At 23.8% G+C, this 12,738-nt stretch overlaps 1 protein-coding gene across 2 annotated transcripts in view; it reads left to right on the top strand.

Moving 5' to 3' along the window:
• Nucleotides 1-348: 348 nt before the first annotated feature.
• The window catches only part of LOC100214660 (PDZ domain-containing protein 8), a 45,513-nt gene continuing 33,123 nt past the window's right edge, over nt 349-12,738 (top strand). The window contains exons 1-5 of one of the 2 annotated variants that reach the window (XM_065812586.1): nt 349-551; nt 1,033-1,273; nt 6,073-6,299; nt 9,480-9,659; nt 9,929-10,102. In XM_065812586.1, coding sequence (XP_065668658.1) covers nt 408-551; nt 1,033-1,273; nt 6,073-6,299; nt 9,480-9,659; nt 9,929-10,102 — 966 coding nt within the window. In that variant the 5' untranslated portion in view covers nt 349-407. Of the gene's footprint in view, nt 552-1,032; nt 1,274-6,072; nt 6,309-9,479; nt 9,660-9,928; nt 10,103-12,738 lie in introns of both variants that reach the window. The other variant, XM_065812585.1, reaches the window with a different exon arrangement.

Genomic DNA, 12,738 nt, shown 5'->3' with positions numbered 1-12,738 from the left:
CATTGCACTTTATTAATGAATCAATATTTGCAATGACCTGTGTTTTATTGTAACATCTTGTTAACGCGAATTATTATTATATAATTTTTCATCTTATTATTTATCTTATTATATATTTTTTTATCTTATTTATTATCGAATTACTATTATACATTTTTTTATCTATCTATCTTGTTATCTATATATGATTTAATAATAGTTAATATTAATATGATTTAATAATTTTTTAAATATATTTGTTATGAAATACAAGTAAGTAATAAATTATGTTTTATATATTATTATAGTGGTTTTAAAAATTATATTATAGAAATAATTTAAAAAAATATTTTGTTAAATTTTTTTTTCTAGTGTAAAAGTAAAATCTATGATATCAAATGATGATTAACGATTTTTATGATTAGAGGATGTTAGTGTTATTAGCAGGTTTTCTTGGTGGAATAGCCTTCATTCTGATTGTAGAAATATTTGTTTTATATAAATGGTTTCAAGTGCAGCCTAATGGAGATCCTAAACTTATTCCTCAGCAAAAACCTGTTTCCAATCCCAGGGTAAAATAAAAAATTTGAGTTGTAGTTTTTCATATGATAGTTGTATTTTGTTAATTGTTTGCTGATAATTCAATTGTTTTTGTTTGTTGTTTTTGTGCATATGTGTTTTTATATGAAAAAAAAAAACAAAAAAAAACTGGGACATAAAAATAGAAATAATAAAAAGATAAAAATTCAACATAAACTTTTTTAAATTATTTGGTTCGTAATCTCTGCTAAATTGTGCTAAAATATTTCATCAAATTTTTGATTTTATATAATCAAAAATTTAATGAAAATGCATAATTTTTTTTTTATGACTTGGCCACAGTTTTTTGCATATATTGATAATTTGCATGTTTTAAAAAATGTGTTGAAAAAACCAAATTAATTTAAAGAGAAAATTGAAAATTAATAAACTATTAAATTATTAACCATTAAATCAGTTGAATTATTTTAAAAAAAGTTGTTTTTTTCTATTAAGTCTGTTTTTTCTTTTTAGAGTATAGCCGAGTTTTGCAGTAAAGAAGGAGCGACAGAAAAAGAATCATGCATGTTTCTTAATTTAATATTTCAGTTTCTTTGGAAAGAATGGAGAGATTCACCCAAAACTAGAAATTTTTTTATTTGTAAAATGAATATGGAGTTTAAAGAAATGCTGCTGAATAAAGCTGCTGGAAAACTTATTGATCAGATTTCTGTTTGTGATTATTATCTTGGAGATTCTTTACCCGTTTTCAAAAGTAAGAATTTATTAGTATGTGGGGTTAAAAAAATATTTTCACGAACTAATGGTTTAAATATTAAAAAAAAAATTTTAATCATTTTAAGTTGAACTTTTGAACTAATCGAAATAAAAACATTCTTGTGCCAGCAACTTTTCTACTACATAAGTTTTTTTTTCTTTTTCTAATTGTGCTTGAGCATACCCATTTTCTTGTTTTTTCGAAAAATAGTATATTCATAGATAAGTTTTTTCTGGGAATTCCAGAAATCCAATTAAAACTCCATTAAGTTTCTGGAAATTTCAGGATGTTTTTGCTATTGGTTTATGAAAAAATTATATATAATTTTAAATATGGCAGTTTTTGCATTTAAACAAATATGTTTTCTGTAACTGAAACTTTCAAGATCAAGATCAATTTTTTTTTTTTTACTTTTTAATGCAATTCAAATTAACTTTTTGAATATTAGGAATTTCTTTTCGTAACAAGTTAATTGATGTAAGTTCCGTTTTAAAAGTTTACAAAGGTTTTTGGTTGTCTATTATTACTATCGAGAAGAAAAAAATTTAGTATTTGTAGAAAGTTCTCCTTAGTAGAAAGCACTGTCAATATGCATGTTATTCGGAGTGCCATATGTCAATATACATGTATCTGTTTTTTTTTTAATTAGTGAAAAATCACAATTGTATAGTTTTGATTGACTTGATTGCTGCACAGTTTTGATGATGTAATCTAGTTTTTAATTTATCAGATTCTACCAATTATATGAGGGGAAAAATCAGTGGGTTTGAAACAAGATTAAGAAAAGTGTTTTTTTAACTTATTTGACATTAATGGTAATCTATGATATCACATGCACAATGTAGTCAAAAAATTTAATTATTTTTTCGGCACGGTAGTTAATAATTTACTGGATGATATCTAGATTGATTTTAAGTTCAGTCCAGATCTTTGTAATTTTCTGACATTTTTTTGTCAAATCACAGGTGTCACTTACAACTCTGAATAAAGATGAAAGTGACTTTTTGTCACTTTCATCTTTATTCAGAGAGATCTTTATATTATATTTTGCTTCATCGTACATTTTTTTTTTTTCTATTAATAGAAAAAAAATAAAATGCAGCAAAATAATCTGAATAAATTGCAGAACGAAAAGCTAGAATTGTTAAAAGTTTATTTTTCCGACATAATGAAACATTACTTTGAATTATTTGTATGTTGCAATTGATCCTATTTTTAAATAACTCATTTTAACTTTTGAACAAATAGAACTGTTGGTCCATCAAATTTATGACAAGCAAATTGAACTGGTAAAAGCAATTTTAAATTGTTTTACTAAGCCAAAGATGATAAAAAATATAACAGGAACAAAGTTGAAGTTTTTAAACCTGAAAGGTAAACATTGGAACTTCAAAGGTTTATGTAATTCAAAAAATATGCTGAAAAATATTTTTCAAGAACAATAATTGGAAATCCTGACTTCAAATTATCATTTTTAAGACCTTAGTAAAAGCTTACCTTGTATCATTTATTTCCTTCCTTAATTTACTTCCTTAATAAATTACCTTTTAACAACCCTTTATTAAAATGCCTTTATCGACCCAATGTTTTAAGGTCACAAAATTACAGAGAGAATGCTGAAAAAACTCTGAACTTTCTTTCCAACTGTAGAAATAAATAAAGTAGTATTTAATCAAGAAGTTATGCAGTTTCAAATATATATATTGCTTCCACCTATATTTGCTGATAGAAATAATGAGCAATCATTCAGCATGATGAACACCATAGTTAACATAAAATTCAAACCATCTTGATACTTCAATCTACTCTGCAATAGCTTCAGTTAAGTATCAAGTATTAGTAAACAAGACCACATCGCTAGGGTACTTTAATTAAACAAAAACCTCTGTGGTCATTTGCAAACTGCAAGCAAACACTATATTAAAAAATGGAATTCCATTGGGAAAACAGAAAAGTTGAAGAACTTTTTTTTAATATAAATTCAATGCGAAACAAAATTGCCTCACATGAACGGTGCAAAATATTTAGAGAATCTATTATTGATCTTGCGAAAAAGTGCAGAAAAAAAGCTGATGAATGTTTTGCAACAGAAAATTACAAGAATAAAAATTTTTGATTTCTGAACTATTGTCTGACATTTGATATTTAAAAAGCAAATAAATCAGGCTTTGCAGGTTGTTTACAACTGAGATATTATATTTGATTTTAGAGAATTTTAGAGACACATTTATTCAGTAATTTTTAGTTTCATTATTTATCCTTTTACCAACGTTTCAGAATTTTCCAACATACCTTCGACGATTTGTTGACCACAGTTTCAGGAAGTTATAGTAAATTTTTACTAATACTGTATTAAATTTTTCTGAGATTTTCTGGAGTTTTTATAAAAATAGTTTTCTGCAATTTTCATAGAAAAAAATTTCCAGGATAAAATCTCATCTATGTATATTAAATTAACATCCATAATCTGCCCAAGAGTTACTTGTTTAAATATTTTTAATCACTATTCTTTTGACTGCTACTATCACAGGGTGATTTACCAAAGCTGGTAGCAAAAAACAAACCCATTCTGCAATTCAATCAAAGTCTTTACTGACAATGACAAAGATTGATAAAGTTTTTAAGTTATGCTACACAGCTATGGGTAAAGTATCTTTATGAATTTTTGATTTGACTCTATGTGAGTTTAAAGTAAATGTTATGACTACCCTATGGAAGAACAAAGAAGAGCTGGCCAAATGCCCAAGATGTAATTTTTTACCTGGAGCATTAAATTCTTAAGTAAATTTAAAATTTTTAGAAACTTTACATGCCTTCTAAAGAGAGGCAAGCAGTTTTTTTTTTTAAACATCTTCGCTTCCAACAAGACTGCAAGCAGCCACTAATTAAAGTTGGAAGTTACTGAAAGAAAAAAGATAAAGATTGTAGAGCAAGATAACGATTGACGGATGACTTAAAAGATTGCAAATTATATGAATCAGGAAAGCATGATGAAGGAAGCGAATTCCAAAGAGCTGATGTTGCATGTCTTATCTGATCATGCATGTAATATTTTGTTTTGACAACTTCATTTTGATAATTTTTGTGTTTTAAAAATGCGTTGAGCAAACTAAACTGAGCTCGAGAAAAATTATTAAAAAAAAAATTTATAAATTGAATAAAAGAATATTTTTCAAAAATACAAGTTATTAAAACATGCAAAGAACCATGAGTCAAGTTGTCAAAAAAAATTTATTTAAAAAAGATTTCAAAATAGTTTATAATTGCAAATTTATGTCAAACATAATTTTTGAATAAATTATATACAGTTGCACAGTCATATAAGGTGTTAATGACTCCTGTTTGCGTTAGCAGCTTAACACTGATTGGTTAACACTGTTTCCTGTAATATTTTTTAATTCAAGTTATAGAAAAAATTGTTTACACTTGACACAAACATATTTGATATATTTCACTGATTTGGCATCATCTTTATATAGTGTCTTCTTTATGATTTTTGATATAGTTTCTTTTGTAATAAACTGTATTAATAATTTTTATCTTAGCATTATTGACATACAATAATGCTAAAAAATTTTTATTGACTCTATGCTATTATGTCAAGCAAAAAAACAAAACAAAAAATATTTTGTAAGCTTTTATTTCAATCACAGTTTTGGTATTTTTTATTAAAAATACTTTAAGATAATTTACCAAACTAAATAATACCCAAATTTTTATTGGGTTTAAAATAATTACAATGGACAAGTCAAATCATGGCAGTTAGTCAAATAGAGTTGTTATATCTTTAAAAGATACAACTACATAATCAAATGCACATCAATTACATAATAACTGATTATGCCTTAAGTTAGAAAAAATAAGGCTGGCAATAAATTTAAGGTTGGCAGTTAGGTCGGCATTGCCAAATGTTGACCCTAATTTAGAGGGCTGTATATGTATTGTCTGATTAGATGAAACAAGTTTAGCTTATATACTTGTGTTTATATTAGAATATAGCAGAAGTTGGTGGATTTTTTAGTAGATCTTTTTGTTAAGATTTGAGCAATTTATTTTTTTGAATATAATATTGAAGTAATAAGATTGTTAGTTATTTGTTGAGCTTTTATGGAAACAATAATAAAGCATGTTTATATAAATGAAATTTTTTTTATTTTATATATTTCAGTTATTAAATGTTTAATGAAGCATAAAAATAGGTTATTTGTTAAATGTAAGTTTGAACACTTTTCTGGAGCTACAATTATAGTCCTTGACAGACATAAAATAAATAATTTCGTATAATGCTTAAACATTTTAGACATTTAAATGAAATGACTTAAATTTGAAGGAGTTTCGTGTAATTATGGAGATTTAATGTCACGTAATTATGGAGATTTAATGTCAAGTATTTTATGTAATGCCTTATTGATAAGGTTGATACTTGTTTTATATAGGTTTAAATTTAAAAAGCATTCAAGTAAACCAGTCATTACATGAAATGTTTAACCAACTAGTCACTACAATCCTTGCTAAACGGTATAATTTAAAACCTCATAATCTTAAAACAAATAATGACAGGCATGATCAGGGTAGCCAGCAACCTGAAAAATCTGGAAAATTTAATACGCAATATATATAATATATATACAAAATATTTTTTAAATTGACATTGGTTGGTCAGGGAAGTTTCATTTTAGTCTAAGAAAAGTCTGGGAAAATAAAATCAAAAATTGTCTGGCCACCCCTATGATTTTTTTTATATTCATGTGTATCTTTTTAATAAAGCATTGCATTTATAGTTGTCTTAAATTTAGATGCAACAGTTATGAAAGTTGATACAAGCAGCCCGACCCAAGTACCCAAAGAGTTGGACATAGCTGTAGATGTTGAGTATTCTGGCGGATTTATAATCTCTTTAGATGTAGGTTTAATATTTGGAAAGTCAGCTCATTTTACTGTCGAGTTAAACTCATTGACTGGAAGATTAAGATTGCAGCTTACACGGAATCCTTGCACTCATTGGTCATTTAGTTTTTATGAAGTATTGTTTGTATAAATATGTTTTTTTTTTGTTTTTTTAAATTTGTTATGTGCTTTAAAAATAAATGGGTTTATGTATCAGATGCATATTTACAATTCATAATATGTTAATATAGAAAACACAGAAATAAACATGCAGAAGTATTAACAAATGTGTTTAGGTTTTGAACACTTATTTCTAAAATCCAGTTTTGTATTCACTTTTTAAATATGTTAAAGCATATATAATAACTTAGCAAAACATATGTTATAACTTAGCAAAATATAGTAATAACATAGAAAAATACTGATTAGATTAGTGTTATTTATGTTTAAAATTCAAATTGTTTTCTAAACATGTTTTTTACTTTAAAATTTCAACTGCCTTTTGGTGTTGAAAGTGTAACATTACAAACATTAAACATGTTTAGATAGATGTAAAGTTTTAAAAAGTTCTCAATTAAAGAACTTTTTACTTTCTTTAATTAAAGAACTTTTTGCTTTATTACAACTTATTCGGTTTTAATTGAATAAAAATAAATAAATGAAGTATAAACAAATAAACAACGGTTTTAATAGAATCAAGATATTTTTTAATAACAGCCAACAGCGTCAAGTTGGCTTTTATTAAAAAATGTTGTTTTTGTGGTTTTTTAAAAATCAGTTAAGTTTAAAGTAAATTTATTTTTTATTTTTATTTAAAATAATAAATTTAACTAGTTGTCTTAATTTTTTTTAACAGTTTTTGATTTATGTTATTTTTATTGCTCTATTTGATTTATGTTATTTTTATTGTTCTGTTTGATTTATGTTATTTTTATTGTTCTATTTGATTTATGTTATTTTTATTGTTCTATTTAATTCATGTGGTCTTATTTTTATTGTTCTATTTGATTTATGTGGTCTTATTTTTATTGTTCTATTTGATTTATGTTATTTTTGTTGTTCTATTTGATTTATGTTATTTTTATTGTTCTATTTAATTTATGTGGTCTTATTTTTATTGTTCTATTTGATTTATGTTATTTTTATTGTTCTATTTGATTTATGTTATTTTTATTGTTCTATTTAATTTATGTGGTCTTATTTTTATTGTTCTATTTGATTTATGTGGTCTTATTTTTATTGTTCTATTTGATTTATGTTATTTTTATTGTTCTATTTGATTTATGTTATTTTTATTGTTCTATTTAATTTATGTGGTCTTATTTTTATTGTTCTATTTGATTTATGTTATTTTTATTGTTCTATTTGATTTATGTTATTTTTATTGTTCTATTTGATTTATGTTATTTTTATTGTTCTATTTGATTTATGTTATTTTTATTGTTCTATTTAACTTATGTGGTCTTATTTTTATTGTTCTATTTGATTTATGTGGTCTTATTTTTATTGTTCTATTTGATTTATGTTATTTTTGTTGTTCTATTTGATTTATGTTATTTTTATTGTTCTATTTAATTTATGTGGTCTTATTTTTATTGTTCTATTTGATTTATGTTATTTTTATTGTTCTACTTGATTTATGTTATTTTTATTGTTCTATTTAATTTATGTGGTCTTATTTTTATTGTTCTATTTGATTTATGTGGTCTTATTTTTATTGTTCTATTTGATTTATGTTATTTTTATTGTTCTATTTGATTTATGTTATTTTTATTGTTCTATTTAATTTATGTGGTCTTATTTTTATTGTTCTATTTGATTTATGTTATTTTTATTGTTCTATTTGATTTATGTTATTTTTATTGTTCTATTTGATTTATGTTATTTTTATTGTTCTATTTAACTTATGTGGTCTTATTTTTATTGTTCTATTTGATTTATGTGGTCTTATTTTTATTGTTCTATTTGATTTATGTTATTTTTGTTGTTCTATTTGATTTATGTTATTTTTATTGTTCTATTTAATTTATGTGGTCTTATTTTTATTGTTCTATTTGATTTATGTTATTTTTATTGTTCTATTTGATTTATGTTATTTTTATTGTTCTATTTAATTTATGTGGTCTTATTTTTATTGTTCTATTTGATTTATGTGGTCTTATTTTTATTGTTCTATTTGATTTATGTTATTTTTATTGTTCTATTTGATTTATGTTATTTTTATTGTTCTATTTAATTTATGTGGTCTTATTTTTATTGTTCTATTTGATTTATGTTATTTTTATTGTTCTTTTTGATTTATGTTATTTTTATTGTTCTATTTACTTTATATGGTCTTATTTTTATTGTTTTATTTGATTTATGTGGTCTTATTTTTATTGTTCTATTTAATTTATGTGGTCTTATTTTTATTGTTCTATTTAATTTATGTGGACTTTTAAAACAAATTAAGAGCCATTTTTTACTGCCCCTAACCAGGGTTAGGGTCACGTCTAGATTTCTAAATACAAATTTTAATACAAATATATGCGATACGCATTTTCTAAATACAATACAAATGTTTTTGATTTAAGTTAAAAAAACTATAAAGATTTTTTCATAACAAGACTGATAAAATAATCTATTAAATTGAAAATGGAAACAAGTCTTCTAACATATTCCTTAAAAACAAATCCTTAATTTATTTCAATGTTAAAAAAAACAATGAACCTTTTGGTGTTTCTCAAAAAATCATTAGTTATCCTTGTTCATGGAAATTCAAATACATTTTAATCAAATGCAAATACAAATATTTAAGAGTTTTTTAATCAAATACAATACGAATACAAATACGCTAAATTATCCATTTTTACCAAATACGAATACGTATTTGACCCAACTCTGCTCTGATATAATTTACATGTTTTTTAACCATTAAAAAATTATAATGATTTAAAAAAATCTTTTTTTTCTATAATAAAAGTCCTTTATATAGTACCTGCCCTAACCTAAACCCTTAAGCAATATATTTACTGATGCCCCTATGTGTTCATCAGGAAGATTCTTCCTAATGAACCTACTTATGGAGAAACAAGTTTTTGAAGAAAAAAATTATATGAGTTTTTTTACTAATTTACTATTGCTTTGTTCTTTAAGAACATTGAGCACTCTATTTGAAGAATACATTAACATAATTTATATATATATATATATATATATATATATATATATATATATATATATATATATATATATATATATATATATATATATATGAATATATATATACATATATACACATACAGGGTTTTATAAATGTTTTTTGTTTATTTTAAAGGATCCTTTGATGGGTTTAAAAGTTGAGTCTGATTTTGAGGGAAAAAATTTACCAAAGCTTACAACATTTATCAGCAATCAAATACGAAAATCTATAAAAAAGAAGCACACACTTCCGAACTACAAAGTACGCTACAAACCCTTTTTTGTTCAAGAGAAACCACAAGATGGAAAAAATGAGGTTTTTTTTATTACCAAAGGAAATATGTATTTTCGTTGTTTATTTTTTTATATAAATGCAATTTGGTATATTTGATTTTTTATTATTTTTAACACTATTGAAAAAAAAATTTTTAGATTTAAAATAAAAAAAAATTTATATGATATAATTAAGTTGAGGATTTTAAATTTATTATATTTAGATTTATTATTTATTATATTTGAATTGATTACTTATTATATTTAGATTGATTACTTATTATATTTAGATTAATTATTTATTATATTTAGATATATTATCACAACAGTTTGATAACTGTTGGAAAACTTGACATTGAAATTGTAGAATGCACAAGATTACCACCTTTGCCAAAAGGTTCACATATATATTGCACATTGTCATTGGATTCACTTCCTTGGAAAGAAGATATGCCTCTTAGAAGATCTTTATGGCCAGTGCATGAGGTTTTTTTTTATCATTTATAACAATGCATTTAGAATACATTTTGTCAAAAATGATTTTATTTTAAGTATATATATCAGGTAGTGCTTTTAATTTAAATCAAAAACTTGTTTTTTAATACAAAAAGTTTACGTTATTTATTTTCTTTCTTTTTTTTAAATTAAATTAAGAAAATGATTATTGTTATTTGCATTGTTTAAAATTTTTGAAAATTTTAAGCTAATTTTCCTAAAAATTTTCTACTGCATGGTCTGCATGAGATTCAAAGTGCAAAAAAAAATTATTTTCAAAATCAACTTTGTATTATGGTAAATAAGATCACATTAGAACAAGCTTTCCAAATCAGTTTAAACATATCCATTTAAACATATCAGTTTAAACATATCAATTTAAACATATCAGTTTAAACATATCAGTTTATACATATCAATATAAACATCATTTAACCATATCGGTTTAAACATATCAGTTTAAACATATCGGTTTAAACATATCAATTTAAACATATCAGTTTAAATATATTAGTTTAAACATATCAGTTTAAACGTATCAGTTTATACATATCAATTTAAACATATCAATTTAAACATATCGATTTAAACATTTCAATTTAAACATGTCAATTTAAACATATCAATTTAAACATATCAATTTAAACATATCAGTTTATAACAGAATAGTCATGCTAATTAGTTATGCTCATCGGTTTACATTTGATTTTCAGTTTCTAGTCAAGTAAAGTTTAAAGTAAAATAATTTGTTCCATTATTTACAATTTAACCTCTTACTTTTTTTAAATACTAAGGTAAACATTTTTAAAGCTAAGGATTGTATTTGTAAATCTTGCAATTAAATAATGTTTAGTTGACGATTAGTAACTTTTAGTTGAAAATTGAATAATGTTTAGTTGACTATCAAATAACGTTTAGTTGACAGTTAATAACTTTGAATTTCATATAGTGATGAAATATGTCCTATAATATAGTGAATAAAGTCGATCAATCAATACAATTCTAAATGATATCAATCAATCAACACATTTCTAGGATAAATGTTTTAAATACCAAGGTATTCACTATTAGTAATTGTGACAAACTTTTCTAAACTAATTTTCTAAACTAAAACTTTTCTAAGCTAAAGATGTTAAGTAGCAATAATAATAAAAAGCTAATTTCAACAACAATTATTATTTTAGTAATATCAATAACAATGATGATGATGATGATGATGATGATACCAACAAAAATAATAATATGACTATAAACAACAAGACAACAGATAAACAATAAGAGTTATTTTTTTATACATTATTATAATTATGTTTTTGCAAGAAATGAAACATCTAGGGTCATGGCACCACCTACCGCGACTTTAAGAAAACTTTTAACTTTAAAACTTCTTAACTCCAAAACCATAACAGATTTTTATTTAGGGTTTTCGAATTAATATTTTATACTCAATTATTAACTAAATTATATAATTCGAATTTGAGTAAAGTTAATTTTTTCATGTTATTTTTAATTTTTTGTAAGATCTAGTACGTTTCTTCACCTACCGTGATAAAGCACCACCTATCGTAATCCATTCTGCACCTACCGTGTATGAAAAAAAATCGTATATTTTAATTTTTTTTTTATATATTTAAATCAAGAAACAAATACATAAATTTAATACGATTACAAAACAAAGAAGACATTGGTTATAAAATTATCCACCAAAGCTTTATTCTGAATTTAAACTTTTTTTCTTTTTAAATTTTTTTTTTAAATATTTTTTTTTTTGTCTTTTATTTTTATTTTCTTTTGTTACAGCTTGTTTTCTTTTAGATTTTTCTTTCAATTCTTTTTTTTCAGCAGCTTTATTTTTACGTTCAATTTTTTTGATATCTTCTTCTTCCTTTGCATTTTCTCTAGTTATTTGAATTTCTAACCATTTGGATAAAGTTACAACGCTCGGTAATCGTTCAACTTGTTTCAGCCTTTTTTTCGCGATTGGTTGTTTTGGCCATAAAAGAAAGTTGTGTAATGGGTTTACATCTTTTATTATTTGTTTATTTGAATCTGGTGGATCTGCTGCTGATTTACTTTTACCAGATTCATCAATTATTACGCTTTTTCCAAATTCGCTAACATTACTAGATACGATTTCATTTTGCATACTGCTAGTATCTAAATACGATTCTTTATCGATTTCATTGTTCAATACATTATTGTTGGCTTCTATTAAATTTATGGTTTGTTTGGAGCTATCGTTAAATTTAAGTTTTTTCCAAAAATTAAATAATTCTCTGAAGTCAGTTTTACCTCCCCATTCTTTATTTCCAGTTTTTTCAAACTGTAGCAATACTTCAGGTGCAACATTGTTTCCAAATAAGTTTCCCACGCTATTATGGCTTGAAAGATTCGTTTCATTATTATCAATTGTGGAATTCATTTTAACACGCTGAATTACTTTTTTATAATCAACATTGCTCGCATTAAATGGGTATATTCCTGTCGACCTAAATCCGTTAATAATATTTTTTTTCATACTTGGATCCATAACAAAATTATTCAACAACATTGGTACATTTTCTTTGCAAATTTAAATTGGTGACAAATTTTCTGCCATTTTTTTTTCATTGGTCCGAAAACTGACA

This window comes from Hydra vulgaris, chromosome 12 (genome assembly GCF_038396675.1).
Source record: "Hydra vulgaris chromosome 12, alternate assembly HydraT2T_AEP".
NCBI classification, from domain to species: Eukaryota; Metazoa; Cnidaria; class Hydrozoa; order Anthoathecata; family Hydridae; genus Hydra; species Hydra vulgaris.
Note: the sequence above shows the minus strand (reverse complement) of the source record. Positions and strands in the feature narration are given on the sequence as shown.